The sequence below is a fragment of the Nomascus leucogenys genome, chromosome 22a, assembly GCF_006542625.1.
Source record: "Nomascus leucogenys isolate Asia chromosome 22a, Asia_NLE_v1, whole genome shotgun sequence".
NCBI lineage: Eukaryota > Metazoa > Chordata > Mammalia > Primates > Hylobatidae > Nomascus > Nomascus leucogenys.
Genome location: NC_044402.1, coordinates 41,206,250 through 41,232,448, shown reverse-complemented (window position 1 = coordinate 41,232,448; position 26,199 = coordinate 41,206,250). Strand labels below are relative to the sequence as shown.

Here is a 26,199-nt window from a genome sequence, read left to right as displayed (position 1 = left end):
CCCTGAGTGAAACTACAGTGAAATATTCGCCTGAGGGGGTCCTATAAACATTTCATATCTCAATGTCCCCCAATATAAACACCTGGGCAAGAGTCACAGTGTGATCAGGAAGAGACAGGGAGGCACTGTCAACAGAGATGGAGATTTAGAAGAAACTTCACCATAAGGAAAACGTTCTCTCTGGCTCAGAGAACATATCTTAAATTGTCATTCATCAAAAGCATGTTTATCTTCAGTTCTTTATCTTGAAGTAGATTATTTGGCAAGAGATATATATATATGTGTATATATACACATACATACGTATATGTACACATACATATGTACACATATGTACACATATGTATGTGTACATATACGTATGTATGTGTATATATACACATATATATATACACATATATATACACAAGTATATATATACACACAAGTATATATATACACACATATATATATACACAAGTATATATATACACACATATATATGCGCAAGTATATATATATATACACACAAGTATATATACATATATACACACAAGTATAGATGATAGATAGATAGATAGATAGATAGATAGATAGATAGATAGATGGAGTTTTGCTCTTGTAGTGGAGGCTGGAGTGCAATGGCACTATCTCGGCTCACTGCAACCTCCACCTCCCGGGTTCAAGCGATTCTCCTGCCTCAGCCTCCCAAGTAGCTGGGATTACAGGTGCATGCCACCACGCCCAGCTAATTTTTGTATTTTTTTGTTAAGTAGAAATGGGGTTTCACCATGTTGGCCAGGCTGGTCTCGAACTCCTGACCTCACGCCAGCCTCAGCCTCCCAAAGTTCTGGGATTACAGGTGTGAGCCACCATGCCCAGCTGGCAAAGACTTTTTTTAGAAATTTGCGGTGACTACATTAAAGTGTGAAACTGACTCTTAAAAATTAAGAAACACTTGGCCAAATCTATATGCGAATTGTTAGATTATTTAGGTTCATTCCACAGGTATTTATGCATTGCTTACTAAGGCTGAGCGAAGTTCTAGAGCTGAACTATCTAGGGCTGGAAATCACACCTCTTGGACCCTCGTTCTTCCTTTAACTCATGCTGCACCATGAGTGACTTGGAATGCTATGCATAGGATAAATGTTACTACAGATCTTAACACCGGGGAGAATGAAGCTCTTCATTTTGCCTCGAACTAACTTCACTACCTGGTCACATTTTCTATATGCAGTTACAGAGTTATTCATGTTTCAGGTAAAAAAAATAAAATATCCAAAGAAGGAAAGCTAAAAATAAGTAGCTCCAAAATTTTACCTTTCGGAAAAAAATTATATTATGGAATCATGTGGTATAGGATGTTTTCTATTACACATTTTTACCCAACAGTATACTGTGAAATAATTATTTATGGAATGTTATTTATAGATTAACATTATACATTCTAATGATGATATTGTAATGTATGATTTTAATAATACTTTAAGTGATTCCATTTTGTTGGTTATTTAGATTGTCTTAATTATTTACTGTAACAAATAATGCTGAGATGAACACACATATATAGTTATTTCATGATTTCCTAGATTATTTCCAGGAGTTGAATACCTGACACTTACCCTTAAATTTTTCAAGTATTGCTCCCTGACCATTTTTGTGACCCTGGAATATAGTACATTTTTCTTCTGTAACCAATAAACACTCTTGTAAGTGCCCCAATTCACAAAATTTTCTGTACCTATCTAGCTACTGACTATCCAGCTTTTTTTCTACCTCCTAGCGACTTTCTTGTCATCAGTAAGCTATCGCTGGGAGCTTCCTTACGATCTAACTGCAATGATTCCATGTGGCCTCTATTTCCTACAATTCTGCATTAAATTCATGTGCAGATTAATTGTCATAAAACTGCTTGACAGTCATGCCCTTTTGCTGTTGTTTGATGATATTGATAGAAATAAACCTGGTGGTGGATCTGTTTGCATCTGGAACTCTAAATGGAAAGATATTATTCCTTTTAAAATGAATCCCTATCCTCGATGTGCAAATAATAATACTAAAAAAGAGAGCATAATGGTGTGTGTGTGTGTGTGTGTGTGTGTGTGTGTGTGTGTGTGTGTGTTAGAGAGAAAGAGGAGAGAGGGAAATGGAGACAGGGAGAAAGAAACAGAGAGAGATACAGAGAGAGAGAGAGAAAGTCAGAGATAGAGAAGGGTGGAATTATGTAAATTATGTAGCCAAGTCATCAAGTAATTAACTAACTAAACAGTTAAATTTTGTAAAACATATGGGAGGAAAGTAAGTAGAGTGTTCCAGAGAAATATTCTATTAAAGAAAATAGATGTTTAAGTAGTTTACAAAGGAATAAATCAAAGATTTGAAACAAGAAAAATAAACCCTAGAATCTGGTGCGGGAAACAGTAATAATGAGAGATACTCAAAAGAGGATTCTCAACATTTAGCAGAAATTTAAAAATACAAGACCTGAAATAATAGATTACCTATCTTATTTAAGGGTTATTTCCAATCTATTTGTTTTATACACATTTTGCAAAAATCCCCAAACATATATTCTGGTCTATAAGCCTTTGTTGGTTCTTTCCAATGTCCAATTCAATAGGAAATGCTGCAGTTAATATCTTTTACACATCTATGTCTATGTCTACATTTATGTAGAGATTTTAAAAATTCCTGTTACACCTATAAAAGTGAGCATCATAAAGTCAGGAAATATGTATGTATTGTACACCATTAGCTAGGTCTTAGTAGTGATTGCACATTAAATATTTGTTGATCGAAGATCAAATGGATTGATAGCATTAACAGGTACAGTTTTATTCTTTGGATGCTGTTAGATAAGTATAGATCAATTATTTTATGAATTTGTCCTTTTCTCATCACCATGAGAACATTCCTTATATTTACATGTGTCATATATCTCCTTTCCGTTTTTACACATTTTTCTCATGAGGTATTATTTCTCAGTTTGCAGTTTAGATGGTCTCCACCTTGTTGGCATCGACAGCAGCATCATGATCACCTGAGTGATTCTACACAAAGGTTTATACCTGATTTGGTTTATTGCCGACTTGGAAGTTTGTCCTATACATGTATGCTGATTCTTCTTGGCTTTGGGCAGTGATGGCATCCCTCGGTCTTACCTCTTTTCTGGTTTATTCTGGGAGTTTTAGAATTTGAGCCTCAAATATTTACTTACTGTGGCTGGAGATATGAGTTCTATAAAATTAAGAGCAATCATATAGGGGCTAGGCTGAAAGAAAATCACAGTTGTCTCAGTTCTCTCTGAGTCCCCATATTTTTCCCTTCCATCTTAAATTCTGTGGAACAAACAAAATTATTCTTGTATGTAGGTGTTCTCACACAGCATCTGCTGCCCTTGTGTACAACTGGATGGGGTCACACTGTCTGTTGCCATTTGTCTGTATATTGCCATGACTTGCTCTTCTTCTTTTTATATTTTTTTCTTTCCCTTTGAGTGACCTACTTGATTTACTTCATTTCTGGGTGGATATTCCTTCCATTACAAGCCCTAGCCTAAGACTTAAGGAAAATGAGCTGGCTTTTCTACTTTCCCGACTCTGGTTCCAAAGGCTGAATTATTTCAATGGAAATAAAAACTTCTTGATTCTTAACCCTTATGGAGACTTTCAGAAAGTATTATCCTCAATTGTAATATTGGTCCTTTCAAAATTCACCCATGAGAGCAAAATCAGGACCCTGTTCCGGGAAGAAGCATGACTACATCCCAGGGAGCCAGGCCATTTGGCCTTGAAACCGTGATTGTGAAAAGAGGTAGATGAAAGCATATGACTTTCACAAAAAGTAATGACAAAAAGAGAGATTTCTTATTGTTGGGACAATTTGGAGAGAATTAGTCTTTTCTTCAGGAAACATGTGCCTAAATATCAGAAAAGAAGTCATGGAAGAAGAAAGAAAATCTCATTTTCAGTTCATTTTGATGACTTAAAGATGGATGGGCAATTTTCCTGGGGAATATTAAGGTTTAAAAGAACATAAATTTTAGGAAAAGTTTCCAGTTATTCTCAATAATAAGACAGATATAAAACTATTTTCCAAATCTATAATAAAAAATTGCCCTGTGATAAATGACAGGAAATTTCCGAAGGTGATGGGTTGAAAAGGGTTTGATGTGGTTCCTATATTTCTAAATTAAATTTTTAGGTAGAGTAATCATAGTGAGATAAAAAGGAAATTTTTCAGCCTCAAACTATAAAAGGTTTTTAAGTCATCCATTAAAAGTCTTTGATATATATTTCGGTTATTCAAAGCAGAATAACCACTGTACAATTCCATTTATATAACATTCATGAAATAACAAAATTGTGGGGATTAATAACAGATTAGTGATTGCCAGGGATTATGACTGGGGAGAAGGAATAGCTGTGGCTATTAAGATAAAAATAATGACGCATTCCTCCTTTCCAAAAAATCTATTTAAAAATAAACATCATAAAAAATAAACTCAAAGTGAATCATGAAATTAAATGTAAAATGTACAACTGTGAAACTTTTGGAAAAAATAAAGAAAATCTTCAAGATGCAGAGCCGAGCAAAGAGTTCTTAGGTTTGACACCAAAAGCACAACACACACACACATATACACACACAAATTGGATTTCATCAAAATTTAAAACTTTGGCTCTGTAAAAGATCCTGTTAAGAAGATCAAATGATAAACTACAGACTGGGAGTAAATATTTAAAAACCAGGTATCTGACACAGAGTTGTAGCTGGAATATATAAAGAATTCCCAAAATGAAACAGTAAAAAAAAAAAAAAAAGTTAGAAAATGGGCAAAAAGCATTAAACAGATTTCACTTTGAGGATATACATATTGCAAATAAGCATATGAGAAGATGATCAACATTATCAGCTATCAGTGAAATGAAATTAAAGCCACAATGAGATATTATTATATACCTATCAGAATGGCTGAAATAAAAAATAAAGATAACATCAAACGCTGTTGAAAATTTAGAGAAACTGGATCACTAATATGCTGTCGGTAGGGATATAAAATGATACAGGCACTCTGGAAAATAGTTTAGCAATTTCTTATAAAATTATGCATGCCTTACCACATGACCCAGCAGTTACACTCTTTGGGACTTATCCTAGAGAAACAAAAGCTTATATTCACACCAAAACCTGTACCTTTATTCATCACAGCAGCTTTATTCATCACAGCCCAAATCTGGAAACAACCCAGATGTCTTCCAGTGGGTGAATGGTTAAGCAAACTGTGGCACATTCATAACATAGTCATAACATAGTCTGTTATATAGTAATACAGAGGAAAAAAAACATTTATACACACAGTAACTTGCATAGATATCATGCTTTTATCCCTCACCCAGAGTGAGAAAAGCCAATTTTAAAAGGTTACTAATGTACAATTCCATTTATATGACATTATTGCAATAACAAAATTGTAGGGGTAAGTAACAGATTAGTGATTGTCAGGGATTAATGATGTGGGGAGGGGATGGGTGTAGCATGAGGAAAGCTGTGATTGTGAAACCGTTGTGGGTCTTGATTGTGGTAGTGGTTACATGAATCTATACATACGATAAAATTGCATAGAACCATACACATAAAAATTAGTGCATGTACAACTTCAGAAAACTAAATAAGCTCTACAGATTATACCAATGTTAATGTCTTGGTTTAGATACTGTTCTATAGCTACATAAGTTGTTATTGTTGGGGAGGCTAAGTGAAGAATACGTGAGACCTCTCCGCACGTTTTTTGAAATTCTAATTCTCTAATTACTTCAAATAAAAAATAAAAATATTTTTAAAAATTAAACAAGACTTTTCATAAAACTCACAATTCTAAATCACCTTCTGTGGCTCTGTTACCCATCTATCACACATTCAGTCTAGGTTCTCTTAGTTCCTGCACTAATAAATATAAATATAAATTGTCCCTGCACCATAAATAGCCCTGCCCCAATCTTGCATTTATCTTTCATCTTTTTCACCTTTTTTCTTATGTACATATATTCAGAAACAGAGAAAACCTGCCTATTGAAAATGATTTGTAGAGTCAGAGTTTGCTAATGTGGGTAAAATAAATCAAATCAGTGAATGATGAATTATATGCAAGCTAGTGTAATGATTTGTAGATAACTGAGAAATTATCTTATTCTCAAAAAAAGTCAATGAATGATGTGTTTATACTGTTAGTACAGTATATGCTGGGTAACTTTTTATTTCTGCTGAATGGAAGAAGGGTTGGAGGAGCATCAAAGTTAATGGGGACTAGGAGCAGACTGCTATTGGCACAAATCCAAAGAGCATTCGTATAAGTGATGGATAATTCAACGAGATGAACACATATTTAATGACAAAATTTACTTACAAAATTATTGACATATGATAAACACATCTCAATTATAAAATCCAGTGGTGTGTCATAGAATCAAACTAATTAGGCAATACTAGTTTTGCCATGATATCTTAGCCTAGTATTGCTAATTTCAGTGTTCTTGGAAAAACAGTTTAGGAGTTATGTCAGAATATTATTGAGGTTAATTTTCACTAGGTAACTGCTCTTTTAATTCAGCAACTCTTATTTTTATAGTAATGGGTACTGTCTAAATTATGATTACCTTGAAATTTTTATACATTTATTTGAAACTAGACATGCTTATTCAAAAATTTAAATGAAGACTAAACATGTAGAAAATGAGAAACAGTCTTAAAACAGAAGGGCAACAGAGTGGAGACAAGTTCAATCATACATTAAATAATATTATTAAGCTGAAATAATTAAAAATAGTTGGCAGAAGTGAAAGTATAACTAGATAGATTGATATCAGAAGACAGAAACAAATTACATAGAGAAAATTACTATCCTGCAAAGATATTACTAATCAGGGAGAAAATAATAGATTGTTGAGTACATAATGTTGAGTCAATTGTCTAGCCACTTGAAAAAATTAACCCCTTACCCTATTCCTTAGATCAAAATAACTCCAAATGATAGGCTTAAAAGATTAAATATAAACATACCAGAAATTTTCAGGATTTAAAAAAGTAAGCTTAGAATGGGTCAGGTTTTCTAAGCAAGACCAAAATTTCAGGAGACATTATAAAGATGAATGCATTTGAATATACCATAAGTAAGAGATATATGAAAGCAAATATTTCTACATGGCAAAAATACAATAAAAAAGCAAAAACTAAACGCCAAAATGGAATAAAAATCTTCAAAATATGAAGTCACATAAAACGTGACTTTGATATATAAAGAGCTTTAGTAAACCAACAAAAAATTAACTCTCTAAAAGAAAATTGTGCTAATACTATAATAGCTAATGTCACTTATTTGTTATGTTTTAGCCACTATTTTAATTTTTATCTAGGTAGTGTGTAATCTACCTATCTACCTATGTATCTATCATTATCAATCAATATATATCTGTTGGTTTCAATACATATATCAAGTGATTCTCACAGTAATTCTTTAAGTTATGTACTGTTCTTTCTCCACCATCCAATGATAAAACTAAGTCACAGAAAATCTCTGAGCAATTTTATCATAGAAAATAAATCATAGAGCTAGAGTTTGATCACTGGTATTCTGTCTCCAAAATGAACACTTAAACATAATTTTCAATAGACTATTCAAAGAGAGACATACAAATGGATTTTAAAATTATTTTTTCAACCCAGGCTTTAGTCATAATAGAGAAAATTTTGAAGTGGTATTCTGAATTAGCATTTTTCACCTATTAACTTCAGAAAGATAAAAATGTTTAACAATACATTGTGTTGGCAAGGAAGTGAAGCTGACACACATTATAAATATGTAAAGCGCTACTGCTTGTTAGAGGCATTTTGGCAATATTTATTAAATGAAAAATGCATGGGTTCTCTGTTATCATGTACATATTTTCAATAATTATTATAAATATATTTGTTCATGTTGGCAAACATCTTTTTATAGGGATAATCATTTCAGCATAATCTTTGGTAGTAAAAGACTGGAAATGAAAATACAAAAATGCAAAACTGTTTAAATATAATATAGTACAGCCAAACAATGGAATACTACGTGGCCATTTTGCATGGACAAAAAACAAGGCACAGAATGATATGTATGTCTGTCTGAAAATAATGAGTATGTACGTGTATGAGAGTGTTTGAAGGAACAAATGCATAGATGCCTCTATAGTGAGAACTGTGATACTGAAGGACAGATGAGGAGGAAAGATTTACTTTTGCTGTGTATTATTTATATTGTGTAAAATATTTATAATTTGCGTGGAATAATCTCCCTCACAACACACACACACACACACACACACACACACACACAGACACACACACACACAGTGACTTTCAGGTCTCTCTGAGGTCCAGAAATGGAGACCTCTTTTTTCTCTCTGCCATGCTTTTTCAAAACTTCCTTTCTTCTAAAATCTACCAATTTTGTGACCGTGAATTTTGGTCACAGTTGGTCTCAATCCTGTAGTTACACAGAAAATTATTTGAAGACATGGATTTCTTAATTTATGTTCCAAATTCTCTGCACATTGCATCAGAGAGGTTTCTAGACACATCCACAAGCTATTTGATCCCCTCAACCCCATCTTTTATTTTCAGAGCTCTAGTCTTTTTAAGGTTTCACCTGCTGAGGTTTTGAGGTTTTAAGGTTTCACCTGCTGAGGTTCTTGTGTATTTTAGTGAGAAACATATTTTAGTGAGAAATATAATTACACCTACCAGTTGGGTTCAACTCCTTTATAACCTCTGGTTGCAGCTTAGCTTTAAAAACCATTCAAAAAACAATCTAGAGAATTGAGAGTCCAAGTAAAATAAGGCTTTTCTGATTGCCACTTTAAACCTCATATGTACTATGCCCACCAAATATGAAGAATATTTTTCTTTGTAGGTGGCATGAAGTGGGTACTGTGGGACAGTACTGTGGCCACCAGGTGGCAGTGGCTCAATTTACTCTCATTCTACAACTGCCTTTAATTTCAAAAGCATGAAAATTACTAGAGGACTTGCATTTGATTGGTTGAGCAGCCAACAGAAAGGCTCTTTCCTGCTTTAGAGAATATGAACTAGATACAGAAGCAGCGCCTCTGAGGAAAGAAGTTTGGAATTATCGTAATTTGTCTGTAGGCTGAGGTACCAGCATGGAGAAAGTGTTGGAGTGTGCATTCATAGTCTTGTGGCTTCAGCTTGGCTGTAAGTTGGAGGTTAAGAAATGAAAACCATTCATGCAAATCTGAGGAAGAGAGATGAAGATTTAATCTCAGCTCATTCAGTTTTCCTGCTGGAATTTTTCAAAGCTGCTAAACTAAAAGCTCTGTATAATTTCCGATTTTGTTTTCCTGAACAGGGTTGAGTGGAGAAGACCAGGTGACGCAAAGTCCTGAGGCCCTGAGACTCCAGGAGGGAGAAAATAGCAGTCTCATCTGCAGTTACACAGGCAGCAATTTAAGAGGGCTGCTCTGGTATAGGCAAGATCCTGGGAAAGGCCCTGAATTCCTCTTCATCCTGTATTCAGCTGGGGAAGAAAAGGAGAAAGAAAGGCTAAAAGCCACATTAACAAAGGAGGAAAGCTTTCTGCACATCACAGCCCCTAAACCTGAAGACTCAGCCACTTACCTCTGTGCTGTGCAGGCACAGTGTTCCCCAGGCACCTGCAACTTGTAACAAAACCCTGCAGCTGGGGATCTGGAATAAGGGCAGAGGCATCTCTGCTGTTCTTCCTCTTGAAGGAGTATTTATTTAATGCCCAGGACCTTTTTCCAAATGGTCCTTTGGAGAATGAAGTCATGAGACAAAGCCAGAGGGCAGGGACTACTGTTCATTCTGTCCAGGCATCCTAGACAGTCCCTTGTGCATGTTCATGGGTCAGTCTACTCTTAATAACATCCCACAACTTCCCTCACATAAATTCAGAAGGGCCAGATGTAATGTGAAGAGTCCTGGTTTCCAGTTGTGGATGATTTGGAAAAAGACTGCACAGGTGCATACACTCCTTGCTGAAAAAAAAATGCATGTATGTGTCTGTGTTGTCTCACAATAATCTGGTCACATTAATATATGTAAATCTTTTTCATTTTAGTGTAGTCTTCTTGAAACCCACATCTCCACCAGCCACATCTCTATATTTCTCATCTCTTCATCATCAAATTACTTGAAAGAATTGTCTGGACTCATTCTCTTAATTTCCATTCTTCAGTCTCATTCAAACCTGGCCCCTGTTGGCATCACTCCAAGGGAAGTTCTCACTTTAATACCAGCGGTTTTGGTATTGATAAGGCTATCAGATATTTTTCAGTACTCTTCTTGTCTAAGATTTTCGGCAGTCTTTCCTCCCTTCTCATTAAAATAAACGTTATTTTAATCAAAATAATACTCACATATATTTACAAAACCCAACAGCACTGTCTGACACCCCAGTCAGGTCTCCCCATTCTCAGGTGATGGTACTCACAATTATCTGAACATTTAAAAATGCTGTTTCTTCGCTTTCTTCTCTTTCTTTTTGAAAATGAGGTACAACACACAATAAGGTGAATAAAACTTTAGCTTACAGCTCAATGGAATTTTACACTCTTTGTATCTGGGTAACACCATCCAGACCTACATATTGAAATTTTCCACTACTCCAGAAGATTCCCACATGCCCCTTCCAATTAAACAGCCCTTCCCCCACTCTCCACCTGGAGTAACCATGATTCTGCCTTTCATCACTTGGTCTTACACTTTGTGTGACTGGAATTATATTGTACAACCTATATTCTACTGTCTCAATTTCTTCTCTCAATATCATATCTTTGAAATTCATTAATGTTGCTGTGTGCATAAGTTATTTTTAAGTTTATATGTAAAATTCCCCTGTATAAATATGTAATAATTTATTTTTCCATTCTTCTTGAAATAGACATTTGGGTTTTTTAGATTGTTTACAGTTTTGTGCCATCATGGAAAAGGTTGCTATAAACATTTATTTAAATTTTATTTGGTGGACATATAAACTCACTATTCTTGGGTAATTCCACTGGAATGGACTTAACTAGGCCATAAAATAGGCATATATTCAGCTTTAGTGGTTATTATCGAATGTATTTCGAAAGGTTACCAAGTTGTATGCTCTTATGAACAATGCATGGGAGTTTTAGTTACTCCATGTCTTCACCAAAAAATGGTATCAGGTTTCTTTTTGTTTGTTTTTTAATTTAAGCCATTATGGTGACATACAGTGGTATCTCATAAAATTGTGATTTTAATTTGCTTTCCCTGAAGAATAATGATGCTGAGCACATTTTCATATGCTCATTGTCCATCTGGATATTCTTTTCTGTCTAGTACCTGTTCAAGTTGTTTGCTTATTTGTTTGTTTATTGTTCACATGCAGGCATTCTTCATAGATTCTGGCTATAAGCCCCTGTCAAAACCATCTACTGTGAATTCTCTACTAATCCATTACTTGACTCCTCACTTTCATAATGATTTTCTTTGAGATACAGAAATTCCTAGTTTTGATAAAGTCCAAATAACTATTTATTGTTATTTATTGGTTAGTAGTTTTGGGGCCCTGTTGAGAAATCTTTGCCTACTTCAGGTAACAGACACACTTTTTTCACGTAGGTCCATTTTCCACCTCAGATCAATTTTCGTGATGCTATGCAAAAGGTGTCAAGGTTCCTATTGCCCCAAGACCATTTAATGGAAAGATCTTCTTTTCCCCCATTGAATTGCAGTGGTGTTTGGGTCATAAATCAAGTGATCCTACATGTATAGATCTATTTCTGCACTCTATGTTGTTTTATCTGTTAGTTCAGCCTCCCAGCTATCTCATAATGTGCTTACTAATATAGCTTTAGAATAGAATTTGAAACCCATCAGTGTTTTTTCTTCATTCGTGTTCTTCCCCTTGTTATTTTATCCATTCTATGTCCTTTCTGAATCCACACAAATTTTAGAATTATTTTCTAAATTCTAAATCATTTTCAAATCTACAAAATTTCCCTTGCAGTTTTTATTGGTATTGCATTAAGCTTTTAGATAACTTTGAGGAGAATTGCTACCTCAAAAATATTGAGTCATTTAGTTCTCAGTGTAGTGATTTGCACATCCTGTATCAGATTTACTTCCATGTATAGACATTTCATGCAGAGTTTAAAATTTTATTTTCTAATTGTTGCTAGTGTGTAGATATACAATTGGTTTTTACATATTGACCTTATGCTCGTTGAACTTGCTACACTTACTAATTTTAATCATTTGGTCATAGATTATTTTAGATTTTCTAAGTCCACAATCATGCCATTTGCAAATGAAGAAAAATTTGTTTCTTGCGTTATAATCTTTGTATCTTATTTATTTTCCTTTCCTTCCTTATTGGCCAGACTTAGTGGAGGAGTTGGCCACTCTATTTAGATCTGCTTATCATCCCAGGGAGGCAGGGACTTAAAAATGTAAGAGAGATAAAGTGAGCGAGTGATTTATGGAGTTCTAGCTATTGAGTCAAAGTAATGACTAATGCCCTATTTATAAATAGACTCTAAACAACAGAATCAGCTCTTCCCACCCCCACTTTGTGGAGAAGAAATGCAGGGAGGCCTAGAAACAAGGGAGCAGAAGTAGAAGCTTCCTGATTTAGGAAGAGAGGCACAAGTGTTATTTTACCCACGTCATCTGGTTTTGTTGTATTTAACCCTTTGGGTTTACAGCCTTACAGTTTGCCCAATGTATTCAGGTGAAGCGATACAAAAATCACCGCAGGATTCCTGCTTTACCTGGTACCAATTTTGTCATTCTCATCATCATCTTTATTGGCACAAAAACTATGAAGTAATATTTTTTTCTCTCTCTTTTCTTTTTTTTTTTTTTTTTTTTTTGAGACGGAGTCTCGCTTTGTCGCCCAGCCTGGAGTGCAGTGGCTCAATCTCGGCTCACTGCAAGCTCCGCCTCCTGGGTTGACGCCATTCTCCTGCCTCAGCCTCTCCGAGTAGCTGGGACTACAGGGGCCCGCCACCACGCCCGGCTAATTTTTTGTATTTTTAGTAGAGACGGGGTTTCACCGTGGTCTCGATCTCCTGACCTCGTGATCCGCCCCCCTCGGCCTCACAAAGTGCTGCGATTACAAGCGTGAGCTACCACGCCCGGCCTATGAAGTAATATTAACCCATGTCTCAGATTGGGAAACTGAGGCTTACATGAGTTTTGAGATGAAGGCATTTCTGAGATAAAGTAAATGCTGCAGGGGAAACAACAGGTGCTGGAGAGGATGTGGAGAAATAGGAACACTTTTACACTGTTGGTGGGACTGTAAACTAGTTCAACCATTGTGGAAGTCAGTGTGGCGATTCCTCAGGGATCTAGAACTAGAAATACCATTTGACCCAGCCATCCCATTACTGGGTATATACCCAAAGGACTATAAATTATGCTGCTATAAAGACACATGCACACGTATGTTTATTGCGGCACTATTCACAATAGCAAAGAGTTGGAACCAACCCAAATGTCCAACAACAATAGACTGGATTAAGAAAATGTGGCACATATACACCACGGAATACTATGCAGCCATAAAAAATGATGAGTTGGTGTCCTTTGTAGGGACATGGATGAAACTGGAAAACATCATTCTCAGTAAACTATCGCAAGGACAAAAAACCAAACACCGCATGTTCTCACTCATAGGTGGGAATTGAATAATGAGAACTCATGGACACAGGAAGGGGAACATCACACTCCGGGGACTGTTGTGGGGTGGGGGGAGGGGGGAGGGACAGCATTAGGAGATATACCTAATGCTAAATGACGAGTTAATGGGTGCAGGAAATCAACATGGCACATGGATACATATGTAACAAACCTGCACATTGTGCACATGTACCCTAAAACCTAAAGTATAATAATAAAAAAAAACATAATAAATAATTATTTCAGAAAAAAAAAGTAAATGCTGCAGGTACCATAAAATAAGACGAAGAAAAACACATAAAACTCCAGAGTTAGCCAGCTAGACAGCACTTCTCTAATTTTACTGTACCTTTAAGAATCACATGAAGAGTTTATTTTAAAAATGCTTTATTTCCATAGATTCTGATTCTATAGGTCTGACACAGGGTCAGGAGGCTGCTTTTTTTAGTGAGTTGTCTAATGATTTTGATCATTAGATCTGGAGATCTTACTTTGAAAAACACTGCAACTGGGAGAGTACTGCATTTCAGGAGGATGGATGATATAGACATGCAGGCGATTTTGTGTTAACTCAGATAACAGTGCTTAGGGAACCAGGAAACACACCTGGGAATGCCTTAATGTGGGTTATGCCTATTGTGATTAAACTGTATCCTATCATAATTAGTAGAAGATACTTTGTTTTGATGATAAAGAAGGCAATGATTTTTGTTTCAACAACAGAAAGAAATTTATTTATAATTTGAAAAGCAGCAGAGAGCTTAGGGGATAGACAAGCCTTTTAGTTGCAGAATTTCCAAGAAGAAACTAGGCTAAAACAATATATGAGATTCTCCACTATGAATTAAAGCTTTTTCGTTCTTTATTGTCAGTTAAAAAATACAACTTCTATATATTTTAAAGGTCATAAGCCAATTATCTTAGTGTTTCCTTCAATGTTCTAAAATTTAGACATATTTTATCTAATTATTTTATTTACTCTTTTTACTCTGTCTAGATTCTTTACAACATTTTAACTTTCTATTAAAGAAAGTTGATTCCAATACTGTTAAAGCTCTGTTTATTACAGAATATAGCACAATAGTGCTCTAAACTCTACCTTTAACATGCTCATCATAATTCCAGTATAGACCATGCTAATACTCATAATTGTTTAATGACCATGGTTAATCTGCTGCTGCATCCTCATAGCCAGGCTTTCTTTTTCCTGAATCCATGATGAGTTTGGTTGGTGTGAGGCCTGTAATTGAATTTTGTCCCCAAAGCTCACCTAATATTATATTCCTAATGTTATTGGAATACAAATATGTCTGTTTACATTTATATATTTATAATCTATATGTTATACATTACACATTTATATTTATTTATATGTTATATGACATCTAATTATTGGAATATATATTTATTTTGTCTTTTGGAGAATTTGTTATGGAATCAAACAGACTTATTTTTCCCAAGAGATCAACAGGATATATTGTGGGACATTTTCTGTTATGAATTTGGCAAATAGGACCCAAAGCTAGGAACCAAGAGTCATTAGGCATCCACTATTTTTCATTAAGAATGGCTCACATTTTAAGTACAGCTGCACTTCTCAAAAAATTTTTTTAAATAAAAACATTAAAAAAAGAATGGCCCACAATTGGACCTTCTCTGTAAAGTTAAGAAGCAGCAACTGAACAGGCTCTACAACCTCCAATTCTCACCTCTTAGCTGGTGTGAGGAGGTGGCGAGGGATGGGAGGAGTCAAGAAGAGAATATCATCAGAGTATTCCCCTTTTCCCACAAGCCACTTGAGGGGTCAATACTCCAAAATAATTACTTCCAAAGACAGAGATCTGCTGCATAAAAAGGAACATTGTGTGACATTTTCATTTTTGTTCTGAAGCAGATTTTGACTTATGTTTACATCTACTTAAGCAGAAGACAAGGCAACTGGAGAGAGATGGTCGAGTGGAGAGGGGCAGCCATGGCCCGCCTGGGTTTCTGCACTGGGCATGGTGAGGAGGCACGTGTATTCTGTGGGCAGGTGCCGCCTCTGAGGTGGCAGGGCTGAGCTGTCCTGCCAGAGCTTCACCCAGAGGAGAAAGTAAGGGTGGAGGGTTCTCCTGAGTGACAGGCTGACAGGAAGGGGAGACACCTCCCTTGAGGAGCCCCTGAGGTCCCCCGGGTGCTCTCTCATGGGGACACTCACCACACACAGCCATCAGTGGTCAGCCACGCAAGCAACAACACCAGAGGAGCACAGTGGTTAAGTAAGGACAGTTTTGTTGTTTCTTCCCCTTAATCTTTTTCTTTCACTTTAACCCCGGGAAGTTAAAATCAAAGAAAAAGGAGGGAAGAAGAGAACCAAGTAGGTCATGTCCACCTCACTGTAGCTCGGGATCAGGCCCGAAGCGTGGAGAGCAGAGGAAAGGTGAAGACTGGAGTGTTAGACAGAACTGCCCTGAGGTTTATTTAACCACTGAAAGTGGCCCAGAGGTTTGGAGTTTTCTTTCCTACACCTCTTCAAGGGCATAAGGAACACGGCGCCTCCAAAGGACCCGACCATGCTTAACCCTCTTTGATGCTCTTTTCTTTGGCTTCCTTTCCTCTCCCTATCGCTCCACCTAGAAAATGTTTATATAGACTCGGGTAGGCAGACTTGCATTCTATCTTTGTATCATTTCCTATAAGTCAGTTTATGCTGGATTCCTTAATTTGCCTATGAAGCTGAAAGTTCTGAAATAAGATGGTAGGAAAGACTTCTTCATTTTTGGTTTCCAGCTATACCTCTTTTCCTGAAAGTGATAAGCAGAGAATCACCCAACTGCCTGAATGGAGGAAAAATTATGCGGTTAAAAATGATAATATAAAAAAGGCAACCACTGTTAATATTGCAAAAATGGCTTGTCACACATGGTGATCATTCTGAAACCACAAATGACCAAAATTGGTGAAGTCCTTTCTGTAACATCACAGGCACATCTAAGTGATTCTTTTCCATATCTGTAAAGTAACTCTATGAAAGCAGGTGGAAGACCTGCCCAGGACCTGAATGAAAGCATTCATGTATTTAGTCACAAGAGGGGGCTGCTGTGTCTGTCAATAAGATGCCTGTTCAGTTGGGGAAAGAGTGTTTGGCTCACAGTCAGTAGTGAAGTCATGCAGAAACTGTGACAAATGATATGTTTTATTCTCTTTGTTCTAAGCAGAGTAGTCTGCACATAGCTTCCAACATTCAATAATTCCTGACCTTGCCTCAATCCATTATGAAAAGTTTTGTTTCTACTCAAAATAGGACAATATAGAAAGATGGAGACAGGAAGTAGCTATACAGCTTTCAAGTTGAATTGATCTATTTTTGTCAAGTTTTTGAAATAGAGAAAAGTAGATATTCTTGGTGGGGAAGATACTGTTTTTTTCTCAATCTATTTCATTTCTCTTAAACTTGAGAAGATAATGAGAAAAAGTCTTCTAGGCTGCTCCCTTCCTTCTTAAGAGTCCTCTCCTTTCTTCTCTCTTTTCTCTTCTCTGCATGTCAATTCTTAGTGTGTGTCATCACTAGGCACACACATGGAGAATGGGGAAAGGTGGGTAAGGGATAGGGTTTCTGGGGTGTAAGGATGAGTGTGACCCCAAGTCTCTTGTTTCCTTTGTACCAAGATATGCAGTCTATAAATGCTCTCCTAGAGATAGATGGTATCTAGAGGCATTTCAGGCATCTGGAGACATGGCTTCCTGATCAGGCTCTGATTATACTTTTTGGTCACTTTGGACCCATTACTCTCTGCATCTGAGCCTCATTTCCTCTTTATTGTTATTTAGATGGGCTTTCTCCATCTTGTTATGATGGTATGAGCCTTGGTGGGGTTTTCCTGAATATAAAGAAGCTCGTGACAGAGTGGACTGCACTCCTGACCCTGGGTAAGAGTTTTAGGCCTAAGAAAGGATGGTGTTCTAAACCAAGAACTCAGAAGAGGAACCTGCTGCCTGCACTGTCTTACTCTCCTTCACCCAAGATGCTAAGGGCAACCAATCAAATTACAGCTGTTTACGTTTTGAGGAGGTCACATCCTCAGTGTGAGGGGCTACATCATACCCAGTATATTAGTTCGTGCCATAGGCTGGGGACTTAAAAGTCAGAAATTTATTGTCTCATGGTTCGGGAGGCAATGTCTGAAGTCAAGATGCCAACAGAATCCAGGAAAGGAGGATCTGTTTCAGGCTTCTCTCTTTGGCTTATAGATGGCCATCATACCCCTGTGTCTTCATATCATCTTCCCTCTGTGTATATCTGTGTCCAAATTTCTCCTTTTATATTGCATTAGAGCCCACCTCATTTTACTTAGATACCTCTATAATCAAGAAATAATCTTGAACCCAACTCCAAATAAGGTCACATTCTGAAGTACTGAGGTTAGGAGTTCAACATACAAATTTTAGAGGGACAAATTTTAGCTTATAACCCTCAGTGAAAGCTCACAGAAGAATTTTCTTTGCTATAGAATTTCCTGTGTTATTGAGCCCAAGAGAAAATAAGAGACAGATCCAGAGAGTCCTGCCTCTTAACTAGTGAGTCTACAAAACCTTAGCCATATTTGGCTCTTTCTAGGGGAAGGGAATCATAGATAAAATTACTTCTCAGTACTATACCAGGGATCTTCAACAAGTTCATGAAAAATGCATATAACAAAAAAATTATGCATAGTTTTTAAATTTTTGCATCAAAATAAACTCCTACTAACTTGTTATGACATTGTGTACAGTATCTAATTTGAGGCACTAAGAAGGATGAAGGACAAAACAGTTTGAAAAGAGCTCCTGTCAGAGCAATGTGAATTCTGCCAATATTGAAGCAAAAACAAGCACCAAATTTAAGGTAAAACTTGGGTGGAAGGATGGAGAAATCATTGAAAAGTTTATGGGGGCAATTCCCCAAAGAAATTAGTAGTTTACCAAGAGACAAGATGATGTTGAAAATGAAGCATGCAGCAGCAGACCATACACATTGATTGAGAGGAAAAAATTCATCTTGTTCATGCCCTGATTGAAAAGGACTAATGATTAGCAGCAGAAACAATAGCCAACACCATAGACACCTCAACTGGTTCAGCTTACATAATTCTGACTTGAAAATTAAAGTTGAGCAAACTTTCCACTTAGTGGGTGCCAAAATTGTTGTACCCATATCAGCTGCAGACAAAAGCAGACATTTCAGTGGAATTTTAAACAAGTGGGATCAAGATCCTAAAGTATTTCTTCGAGGGATTTTAACAGAAAATGAACACAGATTCACCAGTACAATACTGAATACAAGGTACTATCAAAGCAATGACTGCCAAGAGGTGGAAGTGGTCCAGTCAAAGCGAAAGTGGACTGGTCAAGAGCAAAGGCTGTAGCAACAGGTTTTGTTTTGTTTTGTTTTGCTCAAGGTTTGTTGCTTGTTGACTTTCTGGAGAGCTGAAGAATGACAACATCTACTTATTATTAGAGTGTTTTGAGAAAGTTAGCCAAGGCTTTAGCAGAAAAATGCCCAGGAAAATCTCACCAGAGCGTTCTTCACCACAATGTTCCTGCTCATTCCTCTTATCAAACAAGGGCAATTTTGTGAGTTTCAATGGGAAATCATTAGGCCTCCATCTCACAATACTGACTTTCTTTCTTCTGACTTATTTTTGTTTCCTAATCTTAAAAAAATCTTTAATGGGCACTTATTTTTTCTTCAATTAATACAAAAAAACCCTGCATTGACATGGTTAAATTCCAGGACCCTCAGTTCTTAGGGATGGACTAAATGTGTGATATCATCATTTTAAAAAGTGTCTTGAATTTGTTGGAGCTTATGTTGAGAAATAAAGTTTATATTTTTTAATTGTTACTTTTTAATTCCATATTTCTATAAATTTTTTGAAGCCCCCTTATACCTTGATCTTAAAAATCTGCCTCAATTTGAGGGTCTGGGGATAATCTCGTTTTTCTCCTCAGGGATTACGTGTAATGTTAAAGCCACAAGAGTAGGGCAGTGCTGAAACAAGAAGTGAATATGCCGTGTTCCCACTCTACCACTGGAGGAAATGAGGACACAATCTGATATCAACAGTTTGATAAGCATGGCTCACAGTATCTGACTGGAGGTTTAAAGAACGAGGTGACCAATCAAATGGCTTCTCTGCCTGTATTAGTCTGTTCTTTCATTGCTATGAAGAAATACTTGAGACTGGGTAATTTGCAAAGGAAAGAGGTTTCACTGGCTGTTCAGGTTCCGAAGGTTGTACAGGAAGCATGTTGTTGGCATCTGTTTGGCTTCTGGGGAGGCCTCAGGAAACTCTCAATCATGGCAGGTGAAGGCAGAGCCAGCACTTCACATGGTTGGAGTAGGAGGAAGAGAGAGAGGACAGGGAAAGTGCCACACACTTTTAAAAGACCAGATCCCACAAGAACGCAGTCACCATCACAAGAACAGCACCAAAGGGAATATTCATCTCCATGATCCAAACGCCTCCCACCGGGCCCGACCTCCAACATTGGGGATTACAATTTGAAATGAGATTTGGGTGTGGACACAGATCCAAACCATATCACTGCCCATCCCTGTAGACAATAAGTCTAGTACCCTGGTCCTGCACCAGATAACCCTCAAAGGCACCACCATGTGTTACCACATTGTGGGCAGATTGGACCACACCTGTCACCCAGGTGAAGAGAGGAGATAACCTCCATTTAAAGAGGGCATTGCACAAGAAAATGTGAGATTAATGGAAGAAGGTAGAAAATGAAATGAGCAGAAAGAAAGGGGAAAAATAAGGAAAAGGTACATGAAATCAAGAACTGCACCAGTAAAGAAAAAACAGGGAGAGAGAAGATCCTGGATATTGCTCTTTCTCCAAATCTAACATTTTCTTTCTTGGTAAAGGTCAGGTGTCAAGTTCATAAATTGAGCATTATTTTTCTGAGAAATGTCTGGGCTTTCTCAATTTTTTCAACTTTAGCATATGCATTGAAAAATAAATGAACCTTGAAAATTTGCTAAACTGAACTCATTATATTAATATTTTTATTTCAACATTTCCCTAGTTTTCTATGTACCTGTATTCCATTTTTATGATTAATCACTTTGTAAATTAATATGTAATTGTTTAAATATCTAGGCAATATAGAATAAAAAGTGGTACTTCATTGATTTGCTCCTGACGAGTTCCTAATCACTGGTAAAAGTTTCATCACGCTTCCACTGTTTCTATACATTTAAATACAAGCTCACAATAAACATACTTTTAAAAATCATAAATAGGATGACACTATATGTAAAATGCTGTGATTCAATTGAATAAGAGAGAGAAGCTTTTGCAACTCAGAAAATTTAACCCACCTTATACTTTTTTGCAAGTGTGGTAAGTAACTCACAATACAGATCTACCATAATGTGTTGACTATCTGTATTGAAAGAATATTTAAATTTTTTCCACTTTTTTTAACGATTGCATGCAATGTACAATGCTATAAGTGTATTTATAAGAGTATTTCTTAAGAAAAATTCCTGGCCAAATGGAAATTTTGCATTCAATAATATGTATATAACGTATGTAGATATTTATTTATTATATTTCAGCTAGCAGAATATCAGAGTATCCATTTCCTGACATTATCAACAAAACTGAATATTAATATTATGATTCTGAACTCTTTTTGCAATTTGACAAGTAAGAGATGATAGAAAGGGCCTTTTCACAAAAATGCAAGTTACAAGAAACCAGTCCTTAAGCACTGAAGTGGCAAGAAGAGAGAGCAGTCATAGGAATCTGGAGAAAGTTGCTGTAACAGTATGGAAAACATTTATATATTTTTTCTTTCTAATATAAGCATTTAAGAATATATATTTCTCTCTATGCACTGATTTGGCTGCATTCTACAAATCTGATATTCAAACATTTTTGTTTCTTCAGGAGAAGGAGGAGGAGGTGAAAGTGGAGGAGAAAGAAGCATTTCTCTAGCAGTACTGCGCTTGGTCCTGAAGTGGCAGTGTTTTCATTTCTTTCATTCCATTTCCACCTCCCACATTTTGCAGATCTGTGTGTGTGTGTGTGTGTGTGTGTGTGTGTGTGTGTGTGTGTGTGAGAGAGAGAGAGAGAGAGAAAGAGGGGAGAGAGAGAGAGGGGAGAGAGAGAGAGAGAGAGAGACTTGTTTCAGATTGGCTGGGCCAACTCTGTGTTTCCTGTAGAAATGTTTGAACATTTGAGATAGCAAAGCAGAGTATTTATCTTGTGAGCCGTTCTCCATATTTCAGACATAAGATTTCAGTTCTCAGTGAGTCTAAGTGACAGAAGGAATGGAGACCCTCTTGGGCCTGCTCATCCTTTGGCTGCAGCTGCAATGTGAGTTAGAGGGAACTGGAAATGAGCAAAGAGCAGGCTGACTCCAGGACATTTCTCCCAGGAAAATGGGAGAAAGAAAGGGAGTTGTTATGCCTGTATGGTTTACTGGGAGTTTCTGTGGAAATTGAAAAAATAAACTGAAAAGTAATTTCTAAGGAATCATCAGCCACTAACCAGTCTATTGCTCTTTTTCTGAACAGGGGTGAGCAGCAAACAGGAGGTGACACAGATTCCTGCAGCTCTGAGTGTCCCAGAAGGAGACAACTTGGTTCTCAACTGCAGTTTCACTGATAGTGCTATTTACAACCTCCAGTGGTTTAGGCAGGACCCTGGGAAAGGTCTCACATCTCTGTTGATTATTCAGTCAAGTCAGAGAGAGCAAACAAGTGGAAGACTTAATGCCTCGCTGGATAAATCATCAGGACGTAGTACTTTATACATCGCAGCTTCTCAGCCTGGTGACTCAGCCACCTACCTCTGTGCTGTGAGACACAGTGCACAACAGGCACCTGCAACCAATACCCAAACTCTATAGTTGGGGCTCTAACCGCATGTTTTATCTTGAGACTGAGAAATGTTTTTGCATTAAGAGGTCTTCTAAATTGACACTGTCTCCACATCGAAGCAATTAAATACACAAAACTTGATGTAATAATCTGAAGTTAAACTATGAATTCTCTGATCTTTAGATTTTTATCAATTTAATATAAATAATAGTTTTATTTCAATTAATTTACATGCCTTAAAGTTCAGTCTTTTAAAGTGATCAATTAAGTGATATTTAGTGTATTCACAATGTTGTGCAGCTTTTATCTCTGTAGTTTCAAAAACTTTTTAACATCTCAAAAGGTAACCACATGTCCATTAAGCAGTTACCTTGCCCACCCTCCTCCCAGCCCCTGGCTGCCACCAACCTGTTTTCAGTCTCTATGGATTTTCCTATTCTGTACATTTCATATAAATGGAATAATACAGTGGTTACTGGCCTTTGTGTATGGCTTCTCTCACACGGCATAATTTTCTGAGGTTTATTCAACGTAGGAAGTACCAGAGAAAGCTAAATATGCACATCTAACCAATCACATAGGATACCTCGCTTTGGGTTAGCCTGCTTATATCTTCCCCATGCAAGAGCCTCCAACCAGGGCACACCTGAAGCTTTGTTAGTTTTCTTCCACTCTAAAGCTTCCCTACTCCTCTGCCTATCTTTAAGTCTCTGCCAAACACAAGGGACGGTAGCTGACTCCTTTGGTATAGCAAGCTCTGAATAAATTGCCTTTGCTTTTTTCATTTAGGTGGTCTTCACTTATCTCCACAGATCCCTTGTAAAGACACTGAATTTTTCTTCCCTGCCAAGTTCTCACTTCACCATAAGAGTCACTTTGCACATAAAAAATTAATGAATCGCCATAAGGAATGTTAAAGCTGGAGGGCAGCTTGTCCTCCATTCAGATAGGTCATTGAAGCCTACATCAATCAGATAGTATTTCTTCGATAAGTCACAGAGATGCACTGATGTAAAGCCCAGTTCTCAATATTTATGTCCCAAACTCTGTCATCAATAAAAGCTTGAGACTCCAAACAGATATCTTGGCCTTCCTGGAAGATTTTCTTATCAACAGGTTCTTCCTCTCATCTATTTCTTTTACTAAATATTCAGGCTCCATATTTTGTGATGAGGAGTTTGCATTCACAACCTCTGCCATATCTGAGCTACCAAGCTGCTTTCTTTCTTGGCATTACAAACCAACTCATGGGTAAGTAATTAAAAACAAAAGATTTACAGTAAGACCTCAAACTATCAAAATTTCAGAAAAAAACCTAGGAAATGCCCTTCTTGACATCAGTCTTGGCAAAGGATTTTTGGCTTAAGTCCCCAAAAGCAATAATTGCAACAAAAATAAAAATTGACAAGAGGGACCTAAATAAGGAGCTTCTGCCTAGCAGAAGAAACTATCAACAGAGTAAACAGACAACCTCCAGAACGTGAGATAATATTTGCACACTATGCATCCAACAAAGGTCTTATATCCAGAATCTACAAGCAACTTAAACAAGTCAATAAGAACAACACAGATAACCTCATTAAAAGATGGACAAAGGACAAGAACAGATACTTCTCAAAAGAAGACATATCCGAGTGGCCAACAAATTTATGAAAACAATTCTCATCATCACTAATCATCAGAGGAATGCAAATCAAAACCACAATGAGATACCATCTCACATCAGTCAGAATGGCTATTATTAAAAAGTCAAAAAATAACAGATGCTGGCCAGGCTATGGAGAAAAAGGAACACATACCCTGTTGATGGGGATGTAAATTAGTTCAGCCACTGTGAACAGTTTGCGGAGCAGTTTGGAGATTTCACAAAAAACTTAAAATAGATCTACCATTCAACCCAGCAATCCCATTACTAGGTATATATCCAAAGGAAAAGAAATCATTCTACCAAAAAGACACATGTACTCACATGTTCATTGCAGTGCTATTCACAAAAGCAAGGACATGGAATCAACCTAAGTACCTGTCAAATGTGGATTGAATAAAGAAAATGTGGCACATATACACCATGGAATACTATGCAGCTACAAAAAAGAATGAACTCATGGCATTTGCAGCAACATGGATGCACCTAGAGGCCAAATTTCTAAGTGAATTAATGCAGAAACAGAAAAACCAAATACCACGTTTTCTCACTTATAAGTGGGAGCTCAGCATTGGGTACACAAGGACATAAAAATGGGAACAATAGATACCTGACGAGGGTAGGACTGAAAAACTACCTATCGGATACTATGCTCACTACCTGAGTGACAGGATCATTCATACCCCATACCTCAGTGTCATGCAATATACCCATGTAACAGACCTGCACATATACCCTCAAACCTAAAATAAAAGTTGAAATTGTAAAAAAATTAAAAATAAAATTGGATATAGTCATGAAAAAGGGGGCTTGATTAGTGCTACTTTAATAGCTATTATATTCCATAATATAAATGAACTTCTACTGTTAATGAAAATTAATGAACTACATTGGAAGAATAAATGTGAGTTCACATTTGATAGAAGTTGAAAGAAGTTACTTTCTCCTACACATGTGGTAACAGCATCTTAGGTAGGCAAACACTTTGCTGTTGGCAATACAGCAGTGAACAGTTACAATTTAACAGGGAAGATATATACATGCAATAAAGCAATTCAAACAAATATATAACTTCAACACATGATAAGGACAATAAATTTTAAAAATGGATATGAAAGATCATAAAATTGTGTTTACTTTGGCAGGGTGGGGATTATGCTGTTGGCGGTCAGAGAAGGCTTCTCTGAGAAAATAGTTACATTGAGATATGTCGGAAAGATCGCAATAGCAAAGTTAAGGTTCCTGCTAAGAAGAGCTGCAGGCAGAGAGAACCACTTGTAGGATACAGTGAACTTAATAAATCTTTTGTGTGTGTTCTGACTTCTCCACCAAGTGACTGTTTGCCCCTCTCTTTCTCTCTCCGCAGGCCTTTCTATTCCCTAAGACATAACAATATTGAAAATTGGCTAATTAATAACCCTACAATGACTTCTAACTGTTCAAGTGAAAGGAAGAGTTGCATTTCTCTCACGTTATTTATTTTTCTTTTTGTGGAGATGGGGTCTCACTATGTTGCCCAGGCTGGTCGCAAACTCCTGGGCTCAAGCAATTCTCCTGCCTTTGCCTCCCAAACAGCTGGGATTATAGGCATGAACCACCATGATGGGACTCTCATTTTAAGTCAAAAGCTAGAAATGATTAAGCTTAGTGAGAAAAGCATGTCAAAACTCAATCAATAAGCTGACAGACCTCTTGAACTAAACAGCCAAGTTGTGAATGCAAAGGAAAATTTATTGAAGAAAATTAAAAGTGCTACTCCAGGTAAACACATAATTGATAAGAAAGTCAAACAGCCTTACTGCTGATATGGAGAAAGTTTTAGTGTTCTGGATAAAATATCAAACCGGTTACAATATTCCCTTAAGCCAAAGCTTAACGCACACAGCAAGGCCCTAACTCTCTTCAATTCTGTGAACGGTGATAGAGGTGAGGAAGCTGCCAAAGGAAACTTTGAAGCTACAAGAGGTTGTTTCCTGAGGTTTAA

The 26,199-nt window shown here is 36.8% G+C and overlaps 7 gene segments (V, D, J or C); all 7 read left to right on the top strand.

The window, feature by feature from the left end:
* The window catches only part of LOC101176513, a 651,183-nt gene that overhangs the window by 167,280 nt on the left and 457,704 nt on the right, over positions 1–26,199 (top strand).
* LOC101179412 overlaps positions 1–26,199 on the top strand; it is a 494,982-nt gene that overhangs the window by 42,432 nt on the left and 426,351 nt on the right.
* Positions 1–26,199, top strand: part of LOC101179644 — a 632,337-nt gene that overhangs the window by 196,168 nt on the left and 409,970 nt on the right.
* Positions 1–26,199, top strand: part of LOC101175986 — a 711,545-nt gene that overhangs the window by 282,230 nt on the left and 403,116 nt on the right.
* LOC101176608 overlaps positions 1–26,199 on the top strand; it is a 472,474-nt gene that overhangs the window by 57,388 nt on the left and 388,887 nt on the right.
* The window catches only part of LOC101179325, a 406,822-nt gene continuing 389,728 nt past the window's right edge, over positions 9,106–26,199 (top strand). The window contains 2 exon segments of the V gene segment in view: positions 9,106–9,228; positions 9,383–9,673. Coding sequence covers positions 9,177–9,228; positions 9,383–9,673 — 343 coding nt within the window.
* Positions 21,949–26,199, top strand: part of LOC101179288 — a 405,302-nt gene continuing 401,051 nt past the window's right edge. Inside the window, 2 exon segments of the V gene segment in view lie at positions 21,949–22,064; positions 22,265–22,548. Of these exon segments, the coding sequence occupies positions 22,019–22,064; positions 22,265–22,548 (330 nt within the window).